This window comes from Vulpes lagopus, chromosome 2, assembly GCF_018345385.1.
Source record: "Vulpes lagopus strain Blue_001 chromosome 2, ASM1834538v1, whole genome shotgun sequence".
Lineage (NCBI taxonomy): Eukaryota > Metazoa > Chordata > Mammalia > Carnivora > Canidae > Vulpes > Vulpes lagopus.
The window spans coordinates 52,230,220-52,254,152 of record NC_054825.1 but is presented as its reverse complement, the minus strand read 5'-3'; the positions used below and the strand labels follow the sequence as shown (position 1 = coordinate 52,254,152).

At 47.6% G+C, this 23,933-nt stretch overlaps 1 protein-coding gene across 1 annotated transcript; it reads right to left on the bottom strand.

The window, feature by feature from the left end:
- Positions 1 to 5,339: 5,339 nt before the first annotated feature.
- UBAP1L (ubiquitin associated protein 1 like) lies at positions 5,340 to 20,329 on the bottom strand. Its single transcript, XM_041746555.1, has 5 exons — positions 20,195 to 20,329; positions 14,582 to 15,187; positions 12,541 to 12,747; positions 7,716 to 7,817; positions 5,340 to 6,781 (listed from the first exon to the last, which is right to left on the bottom strand). The coding sequence occupies exons 1-5, from the start codon at positions 20,312 to 20,314 to the stop codon at positions 6,647 to 6,649; spliced, it is 1,170 nt and encodes a 389-aa protein (XP_041602489.1). The 5' UTR covers positions 20,315 to 20,329; the 3' UTR covers positions 5,340 to 6,646.
- Between the last annotated feature and the right edge of the window lie 3,604 nt (positions 20,330 to 23,933).

The following is a 23,933-nucleotide window of genomic DNA, read 5'->3' as shown; positions in this document are numbered from 1 at the left end:
ACCTGGCCACAAAGCCCTGGCCCTTACGATGGAGAGTGAGGAGACGAGTATACCAGGAGGTCTCATGCCGGGGGTGCAGGTGGGGGACTCTGGAAGGCTCCCTCATCCTTCATTAGCTCATTTTTCAGAGCTCCCTAAAGCCCCAATGCTCCTTGCAGTGAGTCTTAAAAATCACTTAAATTCAATTAACATGTAGCGTATTATTAGTTTCAGAGGTAGAGGTCAGTGCTTCTTACAAGGAGACAGAATTGATGGTCAAATGAAGAGCTGGGAGGGTCGCCCCTCCCATTTGCCAGCTTTTACTGGGCCTGTAAGTCCATCACCGAAGAGCCACTATTCAGGAGTTAGGCCTTGCCGTCTCCCTAAATCCTCTTTTAACAGGCAGAGTGTTCTCTGCAGGGACCAACAAAGGAATGCTCCAATCACCAGATAAGAGGGAGGACAGGGCAGCTGGAGGGCAGTCTGGGGAGAGGGCCTGGAAGGAAGAGTGGAGGGCAGGGGGCTGGGGTAGGAGGAGGCCAGGAACCGGGAGCTCCTGACTCCTCCACTTGATCCCTGGAGGCCAAGGGTCACCTGAGGGTGCAGCACCCAGAGAGGAAGGGTCAGGGCGGAGAGGAGACTCCGGCAGCCCCTCAGCTGGCGCTGTTCCTGGTGCCAGGAGAATGTTGTCAGCGGCAGGAGGTTGGCTCCAGTTGAAGCAAGAGCCCCAGGGTCCTCCCAGAGGCGGGAGAGGACAGGAGCCAGCTGTGTCAGCCTAAGCCTGGTGAGCCCCCGGCCGGCCTCAGCCCCTGACCTCTGGGTAAGGCCTGCTCCGTGGTCACTCTGTTCCAAAATAGAAATGTCCCTTGTATAGAGAGTAACGCAAAACACAACAAAACTTCTTTATGTGACTGCTTGAAATTCCACCATTAGTCACGTATTATTTTGGGTTAAGCATTGCCCCTCTGTGGTACATTGAATAATGGTCCCCTGAAGACATCCATGTCCTAATCCTTGGAATTATGTTACCTTACATGGTAAAAAGAACTTTGTGCGTGTGATTAAGTTAAGGATTTTAGATGGGTGATTATCCTGGATTATCCAGGTGGGGCCGATCTAATCACAAAAGGTCCTTATAAGAAGGAGGCAGAGGGTCAGCTAACTAGAGGACAGTGTGCACTTCCTCCTGTAATGGGAGCAACACTCTTGAGATTCCAGCCTGAAAGACTTTATGAGACAGAACCCCCCACCCCCCACATACTCCCATCAGAGGCAGGAGGCTACCTTCAATATGTTGTCACTGAGCCTCTGGAGAAACGTGGTGGGGACACAGAAGAGGAGACAGAGTATAGAGGAAAGAAGTGACAGCAAGAACCAAGGCAGAACTTGCTCCATTCTGCATCCTTGGGCCAGGCCTTGGTTTGCCACCTGGTGCCCTGGCTCCGCCATCCTCTTGGCCTCCTCTCCAAGAGTCATCATCTTGTTGAGACCCTGCCTTTCGGGAGCTAAGTGTGTCATCTGCTGCGGTTTCAGGGGGCCACCAATACAGTCATCTGACCCTTGGCATTAGCTGTAAGGATTGTCCTTTTCTTAGGATACTCCCAGAATCCTCTGTTGTGGCTTCCTTAAACCCCGCTGACCTGAGCGGCTGAGTCGCACTGGCAGGAGAGTGGGGGGGAAGGGAGGAAGGGGGAAAAATCTCCCGGGTTTCCTAAATTCGATTATAAATGCTAGAGATTTGTTAACTTTAACAATGATGAGGAGGGGATGCCTGGGTGGCTCAGAGGTTGAGCGTCTGCCTTTGGCTCAGGGTGTGATCCTGGGATCGGGGATCAAGTCCCACATCAGGCTCCTTGTGGGGAGCCTGCTTCTTTGTGTGTCTCTCGTGAATAAATAAAATCTTAAAAAAAAAAAAAACAAGGATGAGAGGATGATCAGAGAAAAGGTAGCAGTGATTATAGAACCAAGGCAGGGTATAAATCTATATACATAAATAAATAGCTGCTAGATACTACACCATAAGCTTCCTGTGTGCAATCTCGTTAAGTCATTCATTATCCACATGTTATAGATAAGGAACTGAAGCACAGAGAGGATATGTGACTCTCAAAAGGTCACACACACACACACACACACACACACACACACACAAAACGGTCACAAGGTCACACAGCCAGTTAATGATAAATCTAGAGTTTCAGCTCGGATCTAACTTCACAGCACATGCCTTCAGCTACCACACTGTTCTGCCTCCTAAAAATATCTTAAATTTCCAACGTGCCCATTGATGTCCCATATAGTTTCCCAGGAATGAGGAGTTGAGCACAGGTGGGAGAAGAATGGGAGGAGTGGCGTGGGGAAGGATGCAGGGAGAGTGAGGAGCCTGCCACTGGTCACTTCTGACCCAGGGGACTTAATAAAGTGGCAGACGGAAGGCAGATTACCTTAATCAAAACACAAAGAGCTTCGGACTTAACACTGCTTTTTAGAAATTTAACTTGAATTTTATTCTTTTTCAAGTGCAATTTTACTTTTGACCAACTTTATGCTGTCTTGCCAATGTTCTCAAATAGTTTTGCATTGCCTGCAAGTTATTCAAAGCAAGTTTTAAGGCCAAAGAATATCTTTAATGTGATTTCAAGTTGGCAGGCACGGAGGCTTAGTGGAAAGCACCCAGGGGCTGGACAGGCCTGAGGAGTGCTAGGTTCTGGTCCCAAACTTGCTCTTTAGGCCTGGATAGGCCTGCAGAAGTCCTCATTACACATCCAAATGAAGTGTCTGGTTTGAAGCCATGAGAAACATGGAAGATTTTGGTTTTTACAGGATTCAGCTCCAGATCCAGTCCTGCTCCCTGGGTGGAGAGGGTTGAGAGGTCTTGATATTGTGGTAATTGCTGCAGGTCTTTGCACGGGACCAACTGAGAAAGGCAGGGGCACTGGTGCTTGGCTTCCGGCCTCTGCTTGCCCGAGTCATGGGCAGCCCCAGCAGCTGGTCCCCTCAGTCTCTGGCCTGGGTGACTGGAGACGATTCTGGTCCAAACTGCCTCCTCCACAAATGAGGAAAGACTGACATGTTGTCAGAGCAGGAGGCCTAGATCTGCTGGCCCTGTGGTTCACACATACTGGCTGTGGGCCCATTATATTGAATAAGAATTCCCAGAGGTACTGGCATAAGAACAGAGAGCCCAGAACCATGCATATAATTGACCATGCATATATGGTCAATTAAATAACAACTAGGGAGGCAAGACAGTGGAAAAAGGAGTTTCTTCAAGAAATGGTGTCAGGAAAATGGGACAGCCACATACAAAAGAATGAAACTCGACTGCAATCTTACAGCATACACAAACATGAGCTGAAAACGGATCAAAGCCTAGAATGTAAGGCCTGGAAACATAAACCTCCTAGAAGACAACATAAGTGATAGGCTCCTTGACATAGGTCGTGATGATGATTTTTTTAATCTGACACCAAAAGTAAAAAGTAACAAAAGCAAAACAAACAAACAACAATTTAAAAAAAAAAGTGGAAAATAAAAAGCTTCTGCAAAAGAAACTATCAACAAAATGAAAAGGCAACTACTGAATGGGAGAAATGTTTGTGAATCATATATATGATAAGGGGCTAATATCCAAAATACATAGGAACTCATGCAACAGCAAAAAATAAAAATTTTAAATGGGCAGATCTGAAAATATTCTTTTTCTTTTCTTTTCTTCTTTTCTTTTTTTCTTTTCTTTTTTTTCTTTTCTTTAGATTTTACTTATTGGGTGCCTGGGTGGTTTAGTCAGTTAAGCCTCTGCCTTTGGCTCATATCACAATCTTGGGGTCCTAAGATCACCATGTTGGGCTCCCTGCTCTGCAGAGTTGGCTTCTCTCTCTCCCTCTGCCCCACCCCCACCCACTTGTGTGCATTTTCTCTCTCTTGCTCATTCTCTCTCTCAAATAAAGTCTTAAAAAACAAAGATTTATTTATTTGAGAGACAGTGTGCACAAACAGGGGAGAGAGGTAGAGGGGGAAGCAGACTCCCCCACTGAGCTGGGAGTACTTCATGGGGCTCAATCCCAGGATCCCAAGATCATGACCCGAGCCAAAGGCAAAGGCTTAACTGAACGAGCCACCCAGCTGCCCCTGAATAGACATTTTTTCAAAGAAGACATGCAGATGGTCAACAGGTACATGAAAATATGCTCAACAGCATTAATTATCAGGGAAATGCAAATCAAAACCCCAAGGAGCTATCACCTCACACCTGTCAGAATGGCTATCATCAAAAAGACAAGAGATAACCAGTGTTCATGAATCAAGGATGTGGAGAAAGGGAACCCTCGTGCACTGCTGGTGGTAGGGTAAATTGGTGCAGCCACTATGGAAAACAGAGGGGAGGTTCTTCAAAAAATTAAAAATTGACCTACCATATGCTCTAGCAATCCTGGGTGTTTATTCAAAGAAACAAAAACACTAACTCAAAATGATAGATGCACCCCCATGTTCATTGCAGCAATATCTACAAGCCAAGACATGGAAACAACCTAACTGTCCATAAATGGATAAATGAATAAAGAAACTGGGGTATATATATATACACAATGGACTATTATCCAGCCATAAAAGGCAAGAAATCTTGACATTTGAGACAACATGGATGGACCTCAAGGGTATTATGCTAAGTGAGAGAAGTCAGACAGAGAGGGACGCCTGGGTGGCTCCATGGTTGAGCATCTGCCTTTGGCTCAGGTCATGATCCCGGGGTCCTGGGATTGAGTCCCACATTGGGGATGTGCATGGAGCCTGCTTCTCCCTCTGCCTATGTCTCTGCCTCTCTCTGTGTGTCTCTCATGAATAAATAAATAAAATCTTAAAAAAAAAAAGACAGGGAAAGACAAATACCATATGACTTCTCTTATATGTGGAATCTGAAAAACAAAAACAAAAAAACCCAAAAATCCAAGCCGACAGATACAAAGAACAGTTGGTGGCTGGGAGAAGCGGGTGAAAAAGGTCAACAACAACAAAAGAAAGTTTTAAAAAACAACAGATTTTTAAAAATCCCCAGAAAAATAAATAAATAAAAATAAAAGTCCCCAGAGAGGGGTGGCTTAGTCGGTTGAGTGTCTGCCTTCCGCTCGGGTCATGATCCCAGGGTCCCGGGATTGAGCCTGGGTTCCCTGCTAGGCGGGGAGTCTGCTTCTCTCTCCCTCTACTTCTGTGTTCTCTCCACCCCCAACCCCCCCCCCCCCGCCCCCTGCAGAAGATAGATAGATAGATAGATAGATAGATAGATAGATAGATAGATAAATCTTTTTTAAAATTCCCCCCAGAGAGCTTCTTATAAAAACAAAACAGGGGAAACCCTCTCTGGTCCCCTCCCTCCTTGGGAGCTTTGTACTATCACTTTGCTATCGCTCAATAAACCTTGCTTTGCTGCCCACCAAACACAAAACCAAAACGAAAAAAGCCTCTCTGAGGCTGCCAAGCTGGACTTTCTAAATCAGATCACCCAGGAGTAGGTCCTGGGACTCTTTAACAAAGTCTTCAAGGATTCCTACGGATAGCAGCCAGGTTCAGTCTCTCCACTTTTCCTGGGGAAAATGAGGCCCAAAGAGGCCTTGAGCCAGTCAGCGGCAGAAACAAAATAAGAAATTAGGCTTTCTGAACCACAGTTAGATGTTCTTTCCACACTAAGTCCAGGAGCCCACAGGACTGAAAAGAACTGCCCACCATTTATTTGTTTTAATATTCTTAAAATCACAGTTACTACTGTGTATAGTTTAAAGACAGGTAGTTTTACAAGGCTTGTAGGAAAAAACACAGTTCCTTGTCCATGCTCTCCATCTGCTCTTCCCCAGAGGCAACCACTTTCAACTCTTTCAGCCGATTGTTTTAGTACTGAAAAAGACCGAATGTCACCCCAAAATATGTCTCTTTGACATAAAAATTATTTTAAGTAGAAGGTAATTAAGAAGCAACAAATGCAGAAAAAAAAGCTCCCTCGACCCTAGCCCCACTTTTTGCTTACAGGTATAAATTCTCCCTTTCTGGAGACAGATTCTTATCAGCCCAGACAAGCTCCAGAGGAATCTGCAAACAAACCTACTCAGTTTGCTGCTTCCTCATATTTACACCACTCTGCTCACCCAACAGCGTGCCATCCCTGGAAGCCCGAAACTGGTTTCCTTTATTCTGTCATTTCTCTACAAATTCACTGCTCTTTGTTGAAGATGCTATATAAGCCAGAGTTCTAACTGCTGCTTTGAGTTGCTTTTCATTGAGGTTTCTCCCACACGATGTGTGCTACATGCATTAATCAGTTTTTCTCTTCTTAATCTGTCTTTTCCTTGAGGTGCCCCAGCTGAAAACCAAAAATGGGTAAAGTTTTGCCTCCCCTACAGTATTTACCTCTACCTTTGGGATTATTTACATTTTTACAAAGAGCATGCATCACTGTTACTCTTATATAATCTTTTTAAGTTTATTATTTTTTAAAGTAATCTCTACACCCAATGTGGGGCTCAAATTCACAACCCTGAGTTCAAGAGCCACATGCTCCTCCTCCAACTGAGCCAGCTGGGCACCCCTCTTATGTAGTCTTAATAATACAGTTAGAATGGATTTCCAGGTCTGGTGCGGGATGGGGATGCACAGGCATTGTGGAATGCACCAGCCATCACTGGGCACAGGCTACCAGCTCCTCCAGGGCTTGCTCACTGCGATTGCCGTGGACCAGCAGCACTTCCTTGATCCGGTCCTGGTGGAAGCCCATGTCGCTGAACTGTTCCCAGAGGCGCAGGAACTCCCCTGCCTGAGGAAGGGGAAGCAGAGAATGCTGGGGACTTTGCCAGGATAGCCACCTCCCTGGGGAGCCACTTCTCTGGTACCCACTGTATCTATTCCCAGGAAGCTAGGGACTCCCCAGGCCAGGTAAGCCTGATCCTGATCCTGGGCAGCACCTGCATTTTTCCTACACCTCAGGGTGACATGGGCCTACACATCCCTTCCTGTGCCAAGGAGAGAGGCCTGGCCACTGGCTCCATTCTGGCTTTACTCCCTCACTCCAGCTCATTGCTGGCTGACTGCCTGTGCTTGGGCACTGGGGCAGAAAGAAGGAGGCTGCATCCTGGTGCCCAGAGGATGTACAGCCTGGGGTCTCTGCCCAAGCCCCAAACCCTGCCGAAGTTTCACACAGCACAGCCTCTGCCTTCCTTCCTCCTCTTGCCCCAGTGCTTGAAGAGTCCCTGCTTCTCCTCCCTTTCTCCTCCTTGGCACCTCTCCCAGCCCTCTGTCCTTGCCTCAGCCTCTGTGGAGAGGTGCTCGGCAGAGCCTGGGCCAGCAGCCCATTGGGGCCAGGCCATGCACACTGGGCACTCAGAACATTCCACTGGGCCCACATTTGCCTGCATTCTGGGTTTCCAGGCAGCAAACTCCCTGAGCTGAGTTTATGTCTTCGTGCTGTGCACAGCTACCCTCTGTGTGTCTGACAGAGTAGGCATTTGATAATACTTGTTGTGTTGATTCAGCTAAATAACAAGAAAGCTCTGCCTCCCGTTTCCCTCCTCTCCCCCATGCTTCACCTCCCTGGGCTGTCTCCTTCTCCCCAGGGCTGAGCAAGCAGGCTATCTCCTGATGAGCTCCAGGCTCCGGCTCTGGCACTGGTGTGCCCCCGCACACTAGGCTTGTGTGTGCAATCCCATCCCTGCCGCCCCTTCCCCTAGGCCCAGGCAGGTGGCCCTGCTGACCTGGCTCTCAGAGAACTGGAACATTTCCATGGCCTCCTCCACCAGCCCCTCCTCGTAGCCTTGCCGCAGCAGCCGGTCGCAAGCACTAAGGTAGCTGAGAAACTGGGCCAGAAGAAGGTACAAGGGGGTGATAAGAGCAGTGGCAGGGGCAACAGAGGGGGTAGAGGAGGCACCCTGGGGACCTTAGGGAGGCCTGAGCTCAGACCAGGCTGATAAGTCAACCTACCACACACAAAATGGCCTCAGGGACCCTGTGAGCCAATAGAGGAGGGACAGAGGCCCCCTCCGTAGACCTGGGGATGGGTGGGCAGCAGGTTCTTACCAACAGTCCCCAGTGGGGGGCTGTAATCCAGGAAAAGTGCTGTCAGTGTGAGCTAAGGTATTCCCAGAACCTAACTGGGGAGTGGGACTGACCGGAGGTACAGGTGCCTCACCCACCACCCATTGCACTATGTTCCCCCTTCCTAGTGAGCACCCACCTGTGCGAAGCATCCTCTTCAGCATCCATACCTGTGCCACCCACCCTGTCCCAGACACATACATCTCTACCATCCAGGACCACAGGAGCCCCAGTGCTGGCAAGGGGAGCAGGACAGATGAAGAGACCACAGGGCTGAGGACCTGTTCAAGTCACTCCCTGCTTAGTCACCAGGAGCTGCTTTTGCCCTCAGGATGAAGTATGGGCTCCTACCAGGGCCCAAAGTCCTGCCCCCCCCCCGGGGGGGGGGGCTTCTGCTCGCTTCTCCCTCGGCATCCCCAGGCCTCTGCATCCCTCCGCTTAGCCAAGGCCAGCCTTGCTCCTCTTCCCTGGGGGGCCTCTGCCCTTAGTCTCCACTGAGTGCCTTGCTTGCTGCTCCCACAGGACCTGTGCTTCCCTCATCACAGCACATACAGCTCTAGTTGTTCTACTATCTTTCTCAGCATTCTCATTTAACTTTTTGCTCCACGAGGGAAGAGTTCTATCAGTTGTTCACTACTGTGGCAGCACCCAGTGTGGCAGGCAGAAGGAGTTCAATAAAGTTATGCTGTGTTTATAAAATGAATTAAGAACTACTTTCGAGCTCAAAACTTAGTGAGGGAGATGAACCAAATACGGGAAATCCTGAGCACCAGGCAAGTCAAAGCAAGGTTTATAAAGAGTCAATGTCAAATGAAGGCTCCAGGCCATAAAAATTATGGGGATAAGTGGAGAAGAAACAGGTAGGGTTTCTGCAGACCTTCAGAGCTGGGCAGAAAGCATGGATCATACAGATAAATGATTTTCAAACTGTTTTGGCCTCTGAGCTGTCCAAGCATCAAGAGCCTACAACCATAATGGGAGAGTTGAGCTGCTCTGGGAGAACTGGGAGTAGGAGCAGGGGAGCCAGGAGTCCAGTGCTCCGACCTCAGGACACCTATACCTTGGCTCTGAGCATGTTTTGTAAACCACCGAGCCAAGCCCTCCCTGTGCAGTTGAAGAAACACGTCCAAGCAGGGTGGGTAGCTTGCCCAGGGATCCAGGACTAGGGCCTAGATACCTGACCTCTCAGCTTTGTCCATCAGTGGCCCAGTGCTAGAGGAGGGGCTCTGGGCTGCCTGGAAAGTAGACAGGATTTCCAAAGGTTAAAAACATGAGCAAGTCAAGAGCAGATGCTGGATGCTCCCTTGGCCTCTTGGTTCATCCACAACAAAGGTTCTTCGCCTTGGTGCTAACTGCAGCTACCTGGGAGGAGCTTTAACACAACTACCCATAAACCACTGATGCTTGCCTCCAGAGGCTCTGATATAATTGGTCTTGGAGGCAGTCTGGGCACTGGGATTTTTCTAGCTCTCCAGATAATTCTAATGTGTAGTCAAGGCTGAGAACCACTGACTCAAGGGATAGCTGACCTCAAACCAGTACACCCCATGGCAGGCTGTGTATCAGAACCACCTTCAGATCCTTAACATGATAGGCCCTTGGGCACACTCCAGATCCACTGATTGGGATCCTCCAGAGTAGGTCCTGCAGATCTACAGATTCTGCTGCTTAGCCAACTTTTAGGCCTTTGAGACTGTAGAAGCCAACAGGTCTGTGTCAGGCCCCAGGGTGGGTAAGGATGACTTTCACTCCCCAGTGGGGCCCTCAGCAATCATTGGTTATAAACACATATTCTCGCTCCATTCTGTAAAGAGGGAAAGTGAGGTTTAAGAGGGACCCCGAGGTGCCTGGAATCCCATACCAAGTCTGGGCCTGGCCTGTGGATGCTCATACATGCCACCCATGCTGTCCTGTAGGCAGCCAGTGGGCACATCAATTCTTGTGGAAGGAAAGAAGGAATGATGGACAAAGCTTGTATTTTCTATCTCCTCCTTTCTCCCTGGCTCTTCTAAATGCTCTGTCTCTGTCACCTGATGCTCGCTTTCCTGGACCATCTGCCATTAATTCCTGGCCAGAAAGGTTTACTATAGCGTATATTCTTTTTTTTTTTTTAAGATTTTATTTTTATTTTATCCATTCATGAGAGAGAGAGAGAGAGAGAGAGAGAGAGGCAGAGGGAGAAGTAGGCTCTGTGGGACTAGATCCTGGGTCTCCAGGGTCATGCCCTGGGCTGAAGGTGGCGCTAACCGCTAAGCCACCCAGGCTGCCCTATAGCGTATATTCTTTAATGGGGAAGGAATCTCTGAACCCAAAGGAGTTGCTCAGTTAATGGTGGAACTTCACAGAATACAGAGAAATAGTAAGTTGGTGGGGGAAGACAGATGAAGTCATCCAATGGCCCTTCAGGCCCGTGCCTCAGAGCTTGGCTCCGACCGACCACCATGGAAGAAGACCACCCAGAGATCCGGCTAGTCAGGCAGGTGGTCAGTGCATATCTGGAAACACCATGTTCCTGATGCAGTGGGATTCTTCCAATTACCCACAGAGAGCCAGGGCTCCAAGCTGGTTCCAACCTTCAGACCCACCCCCTCCCAGTGAGAGCCTGAGGCCTTGGCCTTGTCATAGGAGCTCAAGGGCTCAAGGGAGTGCAGGGAGTACGGGGCATGTCAGAGCCCTCACAGTGGGCATGGTCCTTCACAATCCTCCTGGCCAGCTTCTTGGCCAGGGTCCTGACTTTCAGCAGCAGCTGAAGATGAGGACAACTTTAGACCTACTCTTAAATCTCAGATCGGCCTGAGATTTTGTTTCCCTGGAAGGTTCTCACACAGAAAATGAGGAAAAGTACCACGCAACAAAGATTGAGAGTCAAACCAGTCTGGCCTCAACCCTGACTCTTCCACTGATTGGTTATATGTATCTCCCTGGCCTCAGTTTCCTCATGTGCAAAGTGGGCACAGTGGTGACAACCTTGCAGAATGGAGAAGACCTAATTGAATACTCTCAGACTGAGGGACTGGCACAAAGGTGTTCAGTAAATGTCAGCAGCCCCATGTTAGCCACACAGGGGTCATCATGTTGGAAGTTCTCCTCCAGGACTGATGAAGCCAGAGGAGAGCAGAAGCAGGTACATTTGCCCACCTCCTCAATCTGGCAGCAGCACATCCTGCCTCAGCTCCAGTGTGAAAGTCCCTCTTTTGTCACTGCCTTGTCCAGGAAGAGGCAGCTCTGGACCTCAGGCACCCAACATATGGCAGTGACCAGTGATTATAGAGAGAGTATCCAAGGCCTCTGATGGTGATGGGGCAGAGACAGAAGAAAGGAATAAGTGCCAACTGCCCTGGGACCTTTTGATACCTGCAGCTCAGCTTTCCAACCAAAAGAGCCCACATTTTCTGAAAACAATGTGAAGCAGGATGTAATCTTCAGGCGCGGGAAGGGAGGTTTAGGTAATGGCATGCAGTGTGACCTCCTGCTGCTACTCATAATCCTTCCATTCCTTCCTTTTGTTAGTGGGTTATTTATAAACGTCTCAGCCCAGCCCTCAAAATACCCTCAATCTGCTCTTGATTTCCCTTCCCTGTCTTACTTCCTACCAGTCTGCATCATGTACCCTCTACTCCAGCAAGACAGGTTGGATCAGGGCCTCCCAAACCCTTCCTTGCTATTTCTACTCCTTTGCTCACACTGTTCCTCCTGCTTGGAATATCATTCCTTCTCCTTCCTTAAAATCCAGAGTTTATTCATCCTTGAAGCCCAGCCCAAGATGTGGCACCTCCACGAAGCCTTTGGTGATCACTGGACCTTCCTTGTGCTCGATTAAGAATGGCCATAAATTCTTTGTAGCCCCTTCCACTAAGAAGAGGTTCCCCCATAGCTCCTAGCTGCATCTAAACACCTAGGAAGTGCCCAGTGAGTACTGTTGACTAGACTGGATGGATGGGTAGATCAAAAGAGGAAAAGATGGATATGAATATGGATAAACTGTTCATTGAGGGAAGTGCTTAGAGCTGTGCCATCCCACATAGTAGCTAGTAGCCAGCCACAGTGGCTATTATAATTTCAATTAAGTAAAATAAAAAATTCAGTTTCTTGGTCATATTAGCCATATTTCAAGTAGCCACATAAGGCTGGTGGACAACCCAGATATAAAACAGCTCTTTCATTACAGAAAGTTCTATTTGGTGTCTCTGGAGAGATTACTGGCTGCTCAAAGTTCCAGCTCCCTGTGCTTTAGGCAGAGACTAGGACAGGAGTAGAATATTAAAACTCTCCAAGTGAGCATGGGGATTCCTGATAAGCCTTTATGGAGAAAATAGCATTAGGATCTAGAAACTTGCTCATAACTCTCAGCAATTAACGCCAGGCTTAGGTTCTGCTTCTAAAAGAAGGAAACAAAACTGTTTCAAGTTAGAGACAAAAACTACTTGGCTACTTGCCTGGCTCCAGCCCCCCAGCCCCCCAGTCTAGGGCCCCTCATTCACCTACCTGGCTCAGGCTCTGCCGCCCTGTCTTCTGCAGAGCCCCAATGGCCCTATGCAGAGGATACCCTAGGGCAACCACTGGCCCAATGAGGTCCTGCTCCTCCTGGCTCAGGGCAGACAGCAGGTCAGCAGAAGCAGGGTGTGATCTGCAGGCACTAGGACGCTGAGGCACCCCACCAAGAGGTGGCAGGCAGGTGTACGGGCTGAGGGACTGAAATACAGACAGGCTGGATGTGTCAGTTACCACTGGAAGTGACATCTGGCTGGGCAAGACATTTTTCCACAAGAAAAATATGATAGGTTCATCCTATTATCCCATTTTACAGACATGGAAATTGAGCTTCAGAGAAGTTAATGACTGGGGAAGCAACACACATTGGGGACCTGAGCCCTACTCAGAATCTAATTCAGCGTTCTTTACCCTATGCCTTAGTGAGTGGGGAGCAGGGATAGATCTTCCTCCTTCAGTTTGGCTGGTCTAGGGCTTGGCAGGGCACAAAGCAGGGTAGGGACTGGGCACAGCTATGTGCTGGGGAGACCCACACAGACACTAGAGCAAGGAGGGTGGCTCGAAGGCATTTCAATCAGTTTGCCTGGCATCATCCTCATAAAGAAGTACCTACCTGCCAACCCTGAATAGACCAGCCCTGTCCCCTTCTCCCTGAGGAAAGCCCAGCTGCTGTCCTGGCTCCTGGGGCAGAGTGTATATGTGTGACGTGAACTGTCCACCCCTCCTTATCTTTTCAGGGGTTTTTCTGCCATGACCTTACCCCAAGGTCTGCTTTTGACCGCCAATATCTTAGGATCTGAGTCTACCCTTGTGACCCTAAAAATGACTCTTAACTGTCCTCTGCCCCAACTTTCTCCTCTGCATAACATGGGCCCCATTCCCTGCACAGGGTTGTTGCTAGAGTTCAGTTTAATCTGGACCAGGGTAGAGCCATCCTGGCATTAAGGTCTGGTCCTTGACATGGTGTGACCTGTCCAGTTCACAGAGCCTCTTCTCTGTGTTTGCGCTGAACAGCTGTGTGAGGTGAAGTGGCCCGAGTTACAGATAGAGAGGGGATAGCTCAGATCAGTTCAGTGACTTGCCAAAGGTCACACCCCAGTGAGCAAGAAGAGCCAGACCTCTAGTCTGTCTTTTGGATTTAAATTTTACCTGGGCCTTATTCTGTTGTAACTCCTGGCCTGATTGTAGGGCAGCTAGGGGGTAGAAAGCTGTGCCCGACTGTCACCTTTGGCTATCAGTCTTGACCCACTCCATCTGCTCCAGATCCAGATTTTATGGAGTTTGGTACTTACAGAACTTGAACCTCTTAAAAAAAGGCACACGACCGTGACTATAGAATTAGATAGAAGGCCTCAGAGGTGGCAAAGTGAGGGGTCTTCACTGGTTTCACTTGAAATTCAGTTCTGCTCCTGGTTCTTCCACATGCACATCTCTGTCCTGAAACCTTCCTGGTCTGCAAAAACTGTCACCTCCTCTCTGTCTACACCTGATCCCTCCCACTATGCATGCTGTCTGGTGCACACCCCCGGGGCCAACTCTCCTTGTCCCGAGGTTTTGACTTGTCTATTTCAACTAATTCAGTGCCGAGCAGGAGATAAATGCTCCCTGCGTATCCCCGGATTGAGCCTCCAGGTCACCCATCCTTCGGGAAGCCTTACTCAGTGGGGGACAACCTGGATTGGAGTCACGTTCATTAATTCAACGAGCGGTCACTGAGCACCCCCTAGGGGCCAGTCCGCTGCCGGGTGCCCTGGAAACAAAAAATGAAGGCCCTCTAATCCCTTTCCTAAAAGAATTCCTATTGCATGGGAAGACACAGCCAGGTACTGGATAATTACAATTATTGTGACATGTGCCCTAATAGAAGCAAAAACAGAGCGGAAAAGAGGGAATATTCTAGGCCAAGGACCACAGGAAGGGCAGCGCGTACAGGGCCGGAGGAGAACAGGTAAAGCCCGCCGGAGGGGGCGAGAGGAGGGAGGGTGGGCTGGGACCCCGGACCGCCTGCCGGGGGCCTTGCCTGCGCGGGCCTTACCGCGACCGTGGGCTTGTGGCTCCGCAGCGGGGGCACGGCGCCGGCCGTGGAGGGCCGCGGGGGCGGCGCCGGGGCGCGGGGGGGCGCGGGCGCGGGCGGGGGCGCGGGGCCGGGGCAGAGGCTCAGCGCGCGCTGGCGGAGGCGGTGCAGGAGCGCGCGGGGCCGGGCGGCCAGCCTGCCCTCGGAGAGCCGCCGCCGCGCCCCGGCCAGCTCCGACCTCACGCCGCGCAGCACGTCCAGCGAGTAGCGGGCGGGGCCGGGGCCGGGGCTCGCGGGGGAGCCGGGCGGGGGGCTGCGGGGCCCCGGCTCCTCCTCCTCGGCAGAGGCGGCTTCCTCCTGGTCGCGGTCCTCGCCCTGCTCCACCTCCTCGCCCTGCTCCTCCTCGTCTTCGTGCTCGTGCTCGTGCTCGTGCTCGTCCTCCTGGCCGTCGTCCTCCTCGTCCAGCCGCGGCGGGGGCCCGGCCTCAGGGCCTGGGTCCGGGCTGACCAGCAAGAGCCAGGCGGGAGGGGCTGACGCCGTTCCCGGGGCGTCGCACTGGACCGGGCAGGGTCCCCGGAGGACAGCCTCCACCCAGAAGAGCGCCTTCCTCTCCAGGCTGAAGTCGTGCTGCAGGGAGAGGCGTCGACGTGAGGTTCTGCGGCCCAAACCGGGGCCAGGGGGGCGCAGCCCTGACCCCCTTGCCTCCGGGGAACCTGTTCAGCCAAAAACTTGCCAGGCCTGGGCAGCTTCCCCCGATTCTGCACCCCAGGTATCCATCACCACCCACCCTCTGCCCCAGTTTTAGCTAGCACTGGGGGGACGGGGCGCGGGGGGGGGGGTTGGATATCGATAACAATCGAATGGTAAACTCTGCCTGAGAGACATAATGAGGAATAGGTTAATAGAATGAGATGTATTGAAATCCAATATCTAAGTCTCTTTGCCATTCAGCATGTAACTGAACAATGGCAGCTTTAAAAAATGCCTCCAATAAAACTTGTTCTTAGCAAAGAAACTTTCTAAGTCTTCTTAAGAGACAGCCCAGCACCATTTATTTGCCAGCGAGCACCCAGCCTTGGATGCCCACCGAGGCACACAAACCTCTCAATGGAGTAATACCTGCCCCTTCCCGTTTGATGCCATTAGAGGTTACTTTGCGGGCCAGGAAATGTAAAAATCACTCATCTCTGTTAAACTCTACTTAGTACGTTCTGGTGTTAGATCATGAAAATGAGGCTGGGAAACTTTAATTTGCTGGAGGTCAGATTGGTGTCGAGTGGCTTAAACTGGGATTTCTCTGTCCGTGTGACAGTGCTTTCTTTACTGTGTGTCAGACCACCTAAAAAAAAGGCAGTCTGGAGCTCACATAAATAATCTAACTTTAGGGGCGCCTGGGTGGCTCAGTGTTTGAGCGTCTGCCTTTGGCTCAGGTCATGATCCCAGGGTCCTGGGATGGAGCCACTCATTAGGCTCTCTGCTCAGCCAGGAGCCTGCTTCTCCCTCTCTCTCTGTCTGCCGCTCCCCCTGCTTTTGTGCTCTCTCTCTGTGTCAAGTAAATAAATAAAATCTTTTAAAAAATAATCTAATTTGAAAATTTATAAATGAGTCAGAAATAAAGTATTCCTGTTGCCTACCTTTAAAAATAAGAACCAGAAATACAAAACTGCATTAAAAACTGTAAAATTAAAAAAAAAAAAAAAAAGCAATCTCTGTGCTTGGTAATGGCCAATGAACGAAGAGTGAGGCTGGGGAAGTAGTATTTGTGAGGGGCAGGAGAGGCAGAAAGACAGATACTCAGACACTTAGATCACAGACACTGTTCCCTCCTGTCCTGACACAATCCTCAGTTGGGAAGAGGAACATAACTTGGTGGTTCCAGGGTGTCTCCTTGACTGAGCTGTGTCTTAGTCCCTTCTGCATCCTAAAGGCCCAGGCAGGCCTGGCCCAGAGGGGACATTTGTAAGTATGTGCAGAATAAATGGATGGGTGAAGAGGGGCACCTGGGTGGCTCAGTGGTTGAGTGTCTGCCTTCATCTCAGGTTGTGATGCCAAGGTCCTGGGATCAAGTCCTGTATCAGGCTCCCCACAGGGAGCCTGCTTCTCCCTCTGCCTATGTCTCTGCCTCTCTCTGTGTGTCTCTCATGAGTAAATAAATTTTAAAAAAATCTAAAATAAAAAACAAACACACAAATAGTTGCTCAACTTCACCTATGATAAGAGAAAGGCAAATCAAAACTGAGATATCATCCGCCTACCCCTCAGCAAAGATCTAAAGTCTGAGGATACTCTATTGGAGAGTGTGGGAGGTACAGGCCTCTTGTAGAGTGCTGGCTGGGATATACATCAGTATGATCCCTACAGAGGGCAATTTGGAAAAATACTTAAAACAAATTCAAGAAGGGATTTGCACATAGTCATTCCCTGCACCATTGTTTGTCATGGCAAAAAACTGGAAAGGACCCAAGTGTCCATCAAGAGGGCACTCATTCAATAAAGTATAATATATCCATGTAATGCCATGAATGCTACACAATGAAAAATAAAACCAAAGAAGCTTTCTATGTACCCATATGGAAAGATTTTAAAATATATTAGGCAAAAAAGTTAAGAAAAACAGTGTATATAAAATGTTACCTTTGGTGTAAAAAAGGAAGAAATGGCTGTACTTGCATGTCTGTATACACATAAGAATCCCCCTGGGAGTATACACAGAATATGAGAAACATATCTCCAGTGCGGGGGTGGAGCTGAGGAACTGGGTAGATAGGAAGGTGTCAGGAGGAGGCTGTTCACTCTCCCAAAGCCTTCAAGCTGCCCTTGAGCCACACTGCCCAATCCCCTTGCCTTTGTAGATAAAGTGTTATTTGAACACAAACCTACCTACTCACTTCTTTCCAGAACTATGGCTGCTTTTTCCCTACAGCAACAGAGTTGAGTAATCACCAGCTTTTACTATCTGGCCTTTTACAGAAAATGTTTATCAAACCCTGCTGTATATGATTTCATGGTGGGTTTTGTTTTTTTCATTTTTAAATAATGTGAATGTATTTTTTCTCTAAAAATATTTTTTGTTAGGGCAATTAACGCTAATTAAAGGAAAACTATGGGCAGCCCCGGTGGCTCAGCGGTTTAACGCTGCCTTCAGCCCAGGGTGTGATCCTGGAGACCCGGGATGGAGTTCCACGTCGGGCTCCCTGCGTGGAGTCTGCTTCTCCCTCTGCACGTGTCTCTGCCTCTCTCTCTCTCTCTCTCTCTCTCTCTGTGTGCCTCTCATGAATAAATAAATAAAATCTTAAAAAATATAGGAAAATGATGAAACAACACAGACTTGCCAAAGCTTTAAGTACAGAAGAAAGGGTGAAGGCAGTAGGGTGGATGGGGTGGACATGGGCTTTGGAGTCTGACAGACATGTGGTGGAATCCTGGCTGTGTTAATCACAAGTACATCAGTTGGGTAGGAGCTTTGGTTTCCCGTGCCATGGGGTAGGGACACATACCTGCTAAAAGGGTTATCATAAATATGAGAGAGAAGAATGAATGTACAAAAAGCACCTAAGCACAGGCCTAGTGCACAGCAGGTGCTCAATAATGATAGCTCTGATTATTACTTTTCCCTTTAGAGAACTGTAGGTTTGCCTGGCAATCTAACCACTACCTATAACATTGTTGTTATGGGAAAATGTATTCCAAGTTACAACACTGGGGATACAGTCTGATGAACTCCAGAGGACTTACTGGGAGAGGCTGTAAATCATACTTGAAATCCCATGCTTCTCTGTTTGTTAGATTGGCCCAGCAGTAAAAGAAATGGGAGCCCAGGAATGGAAATAGGCTCAAGAGAGTACAGATACCCTCGCTGGGTAGGGGGCAGAGCTGGGGTCAGCACCTGGGCCAGGATACCAGATGTAGATTTGGCAGAAAGGTGCCCAAATTCTGCTTCTAAGAGAAGTAACTTTCAGGATAGCTTCTTCCCAGCTTGGGCTGAGCTCAGCAGGGAGGGAAAAGCTGTGATAATCCATCTCCATTTGAGTTTAGTAAAATGAATTCCTCTTCCCATGACACAAGTTCTACTGCCAGGGCAAGAGCCCACAACGCAGGCTGCCTGGGAAAAGTGAGAGCTCCTGCCTCAAAGAGGATGGGCCCCCAGACACCATGCTCTAGGTTTTACAAAGCATATTTCCCTTCTGGAGATCTTGGTCCAAAGTTTTACAGATAAAACAAAACTGCACTGAGTCTCCTGCTTATGTGCTCCCAAGTCACCCAAGCTCCTTCCTTCATGGATTGTACTTTGGGCACCTCACTTCCTGCAACCTGCTTTTCTGCCTTGGAGCATTACCTGTACAGTGTCTCATGTTCCAAACCTGCTCTCAGCTAATACAAAACAATTTGGAGTTAGGACCTGGGTTTTAGTCTTGCCATGACCCCTAACTATGAATGAATCATTTCCCTTTTCTGGACTTCAGGTTTCTCATGTGTAAAATGAGTGAGGGCCACACTAGATCCTCCCAGAATTTTTTTTACAAAGTACCCTGAAGACTGTAGAGAATGACCACATAACAGTCTGAGTGGCCCGGCACCAGTTCCATAGTTTTTTTGCAATTCTGTTCTTTCATTTTTAAAAATCCATGTGAATGAGATGCCTGGATGGCCCAGCAGTTGAGCGTCTGCCTTTGGCTCAGGGCATGATCCCGGGTCCTAGGATCAAGTCCCACATCAGGCTCCCTGCATGGAGCCTGCTTCTCCCTCTGCCTATGTCTCTGCCTCTCTCTGTGTGTCTCTCATGAATAAAATAAAATAAAATCTTTAAAATAAATAAATAATCCATGTGAATTTTGCATTCTATCTCATGAAATATCTGTTAGAATACTAATGCAATAGGTTCCCCTAAAACCTTCAGGTAAGCTGGACTCTCCCAGAAGTTAAATAATTATGTGTATCTTGAAGGTATGTGGTACCAGCGCAGACACTAGGTTCGTATCCCAGTGTGTGAGCTGTGGGGCATGGGGCATTTCCAGGGTGCCTCCAGGGCAGATGTGCTTTGGGTCAATGGAACAGTAATCCCTTCTAATGGTTCCCATGTAACAGTCTGCATTTTAACAGAGGATCCTGAAGATAGTGTCTTAGTTCCCAAGAATGATTCTAAATGGTAGAATTTTAGACATGGCAGCAGACTGACAGGGAAGAGAGGAATTGGAGTATCTCTGCAAAGTCTCTCAGTCACTTCCTATAGGCAGCTTCCGGTTATTCTCAGCTTAAAATAAGACCTACTAAATAATCCCCATCACGAGGCCACCAGCCTTCTTCATGAAACTTTTCCCCTTGGGTCATGTCTAACTTTCTAGAATATACCAGCAATGGACTTGTTGGCCATTTATATATGTGTGTACGCATGTATGTATGTAGGCTCCACACTGGGTGTGGAGTACAACAAGGGGCTTGAACTCATAGCCCTGAGATCAAGACCCTGAGATCAAGACCTGAGCTGAGGTCAAGAGTCAGTTGCTTAACCAACTGAGTTACCCCAGGCGCTCTGGCCTGGCTGCCTTTTAAAATCAAGGAACAAGGCCCATGAGTCTCAGCATCACATCTACAGACCCAGGAACAAGAAATAGATGGACAGAGAGATATACTTACCATAGAGCCCAGCAGAAGCTCCCTGCAAGCTGGGATGCTGAGCTCTAGCCCAGGAAGGGGCTCTGTGTCTGTCACAAAGCCATTGGGCACCTTGAAGGGGACGCCATCGAGGGCATTCATTCTATCAGAGGAGTGTGGATGTGGCTGAGCAGGGCTGGGGCAGGCCGCCTGGTGGCAGGGAGAGCGTAGTCCTGAGGACCAGGCTTGGTCTCAAATGGCCTCACCACTCTCCTGTGTGTTGACTTTAGCTGAGCCCCACACAGCCAGGAAAGAAAAGGTAAAGTGGCTGATGCTGCATAGGGAGGAAATAAAAATGACAGCATTCAAACTGACAGGAATGGATTATTTCATGCTTTAAGCTTTGTTCTAGACCATTGTTTCCCAAAATGTGGCCTACAATACTAGTTCTAAAGTGTGTCATCAAGAGTTTTCATTCGAACACATAAAGGGAAAAAAATATCAAATTAACACAAACTCTTCCAGAAAAGAAATACTTCCTGACTCATTTTGATTTCACCACCTTGATACCAAATCTGACAAAATTAAATGCCAATCTCTTATGAACATAGCTGCAAAAATCTCACCAAAAATAATTATGGATAGAAAAATACAATACTGCTAGGTTGAGGGTTGAGTTTATTTCAGGAATGAGAGACTAGCTTAACATTCAGAAATCAATCAGTAGGAATAAAGATAAATGTCAGTAGAATAAAAATGAAAAATTATATGATGATCTATTTTGTAGATGCAGAAAAATCACTTCATAAAATCAATACCCATTCATGATTTTATGAAAAAACAATTAAGCCCATTTAGCAGCTTAGGAAGAGAAAGGAATTCCCTTAACTTAAACAAGAATATCACTAAAATATCTAAAGCAAACATCCCACTTAATAGTGAAATACTGAAAGATATCTCTAAGATTGGAACTGAGACAAGGATGTCCCTATCAGCTCTTCTGTTCAACATTGCACAGGAGATACTAGCCTATGCAAAAAGAGAGGGAAAAATATAAAAGAATAAGGATTGGAAAGAAATAAAACTATCATTACTTGTAGATGACATAATTATATGTAGAAAATCCAAAAGAATCTATGAATAAAACTCTCAGTAAGTGGATTTAACAAGGTCATTGGCTACAAGGTCAATATATGAGAATCAACTATATTTCTATATACAAACAACAAGCTATGTAAATGTTGTCTTTTAAAAATGTCGTTAGAGAATGAAATTTTAAACAAGATGCTATTTCATATTATCCATAAATCACCTAGGACTCCACCTAACATAAGATGTGTGAAGCCTCTATACAGAAAACTATAAAATATGATATTTAATGGAGGAATATACCATGTTCATGAGTTGTTAAGATTCAATATTGTAAAGATATCAATTTTCCCCTGAATTGATTTATAGATCCCATGGATCAAAATTCCATTACATTTTGGGGGATAAATTGGCAAACTAACTCTAAAATTTAAATAAAATGCAAAGGATCAAGAAGAGCCAAGACAATCTTGAAGAAGCAACACAACTGGAAGATTTATACTATCAGATAATCAACACTTACTTTAAAGATACAGGAATTAAGATAGTGTGGTACTAACATGAAAAATATATTCATGGTAAACATTTCTTAGGCAGCTTGCAGGAAAGACTAACCATAAAGGAAAACACGACAAACTGGGTTACATTAAGGAGCTTCCATTCATCAGAAGATATCATTAAGGAGTAAAACAACAATGAAACAAAACAAAACAAACAGGGATCCCTGGGTGGCGCAGTGGTTTGGCACCTGCCTTTGGCCCAGGGCGCGATCCTGGAGACCCGGGATCGAATCCCACATCGGGCTCCCGGTGCATGGAGCCTGCTTCTCTCTCTGCCTGTGTCTCTGCCTCTCTCTCTCTCTGTGACTATCATAAATAAATAAATTTAAAAAACAAAAACAAAACAAAAACAAACATACAAACAACAAAAAACACAAACCAGAGTGGGAGAAGATATTTGCAGCATATATATCTGACAAAGGATCCATACCCAATATATACAAAGAACTACAAAGCAATAAGAAAAAGACCTAGTACAAAAACCGGCAAGAGACATTAACAGGCACTTCATGAAAAAGGATATCCAAATAAACCTCAAAGTTGTTTAACCTCATTAGCCACCGGGAAAATTCAAAACAAAACAATGAGATTCCAACAGACACACACAAATGGTTAAAATTTTAAAAAGCCTGACGATATCATGTTGATGAGGATGTGGAACATCTGGAACGCTCCTGCACTGTTGGTGAGAGTCAATTAGTATTAGTCAACAGCATCTACTACTAAAGCTGAAATCTAAGAATTAAAAATTAATTCACACATAGCTTCTGAGCCTTTTGGCTAAGATCTAAGTATGTATCTGTTAGTTTAATAATAGCCACAACAACCAGGGATTTCATTTGTTAATGTATTTTAAACCAGATTAAATAAAGATTCTGACCACAGTCTAGCATTCTGCAAACAATCAGGGTTTATCAGGGAGCCTGCATTCGGGAGCATCTCTGCTCACCCCTACTGGGATGTTGCAAAGCCCCGAGGGGTCACCGGGGTCATCCCCATGCCCACAGGATAACATCATGAGAAGAGGCAGAGTAAGTAATCTGAGAGCAGAGAGGTCAAATGAGGCCAGATGGCAAATCCTTTAATTCCCTCATCTCCACTGTCTGCCCACTCTTGTCTGGGTCTTACTGTATGTAAGACTCAAAAGGCTTCTCCCCCATGCCAAGAGACAGCTTCCCAGCATACTGGGAGTAACTCTTTATGCTACAGGATCAGACAAGTGCTAGTGTGATCAGTAAGTTATCTGTCCCATCAGCCTGTTCCAAAAAGGGGCCTCTGAGGCATAGGAAGTTGCAGGGGACATAGGAAAGTTCACAAGTTTTGGCATTTTCAGATTTCTCATTCACATTTTCAGCTATCATTAGAATTCTCAGCTATGGGGAAGGGCCACAGTTTGAGACTCACATGTGAACTGCTTGTCAGCTGAGCAGGTACAGGGCCATCGTCCTCCTCCCTCACCTCTGACCGAGCATCCATAACCTAATAGATACTCTTTACTCAGCTCTATACTTGTTTCTGGAGTAATTTAAGAGTGAGGATTCTGGAAACACCTCTCTTTAGAATAACAAGAGCTACAGTGCAAGACATGATCTAATTCGAACATGACAATTACCTCTGCTATACAGAAAATGAGAAGTACAGATCAAGTGCTGAAATTCTTCAAAGAAAAGAAAGTATTCTAGTCCTTAGGGGGGTTGGGGAAGCTTCAGGAAGGATGGGACCCTCACCTGGACCCTGAGGGTAAGGGAACAAATGGCCTGTGAGCAGGAAAAAGGTAGAGCATGTAACTCCAGGTTGAGCCAGGGAGCAGAGACAGGGCAGAGTGAGGGAGAGACAAGCAGCATGACCCAAGTAGATTATGCTGGGAAGTAGCCTGCAGTAAGACAAGGGGTAGACTGGGGTGGAGTTGGGGAGAGCCCTGAATACTGAATACCAACTCCACTCAGTAGGCAGTTAAGAAAGCTCTGAAGGAGTCTGAAGGCTTGGGCTGAGGGTATGGGAGTGGGGATACTGGCAAAGCCAGTCTGTGCCTGCTTCCGCAGGCTGCATTATCTGGGACTTCTCGGTGGGTCTGTGGCGGTTTGGCTGCATCAGAGCCTAGGTGAGAGGCAGGGGAAGAGGCAAGGTTGTGG

Coding starts and splice junctions, on each gene's coding strand:
- UBAP1L (XM_041746555.1), bottom strand. CDS start 20,314: ATGAATGCCCTCGATGGCGTCCCCTTCAAGGTGCCCAATGGCTTTGTG. Junction 15,188..20,194: donor AGCTTCTGCTGGGCTCTATG/GTAAGTATATCT, acceptor CTCTCCCTGCAG/CACGACTTCAGCCTGGAGAG. Junction 6,782..7,715: donor TCCAGTTCTCTGAGAGCCAG/GTCAGCAGGGCC, acceptor CCCCTTCCTCAG/GCAGGGGAGTTCCTGCGCCT.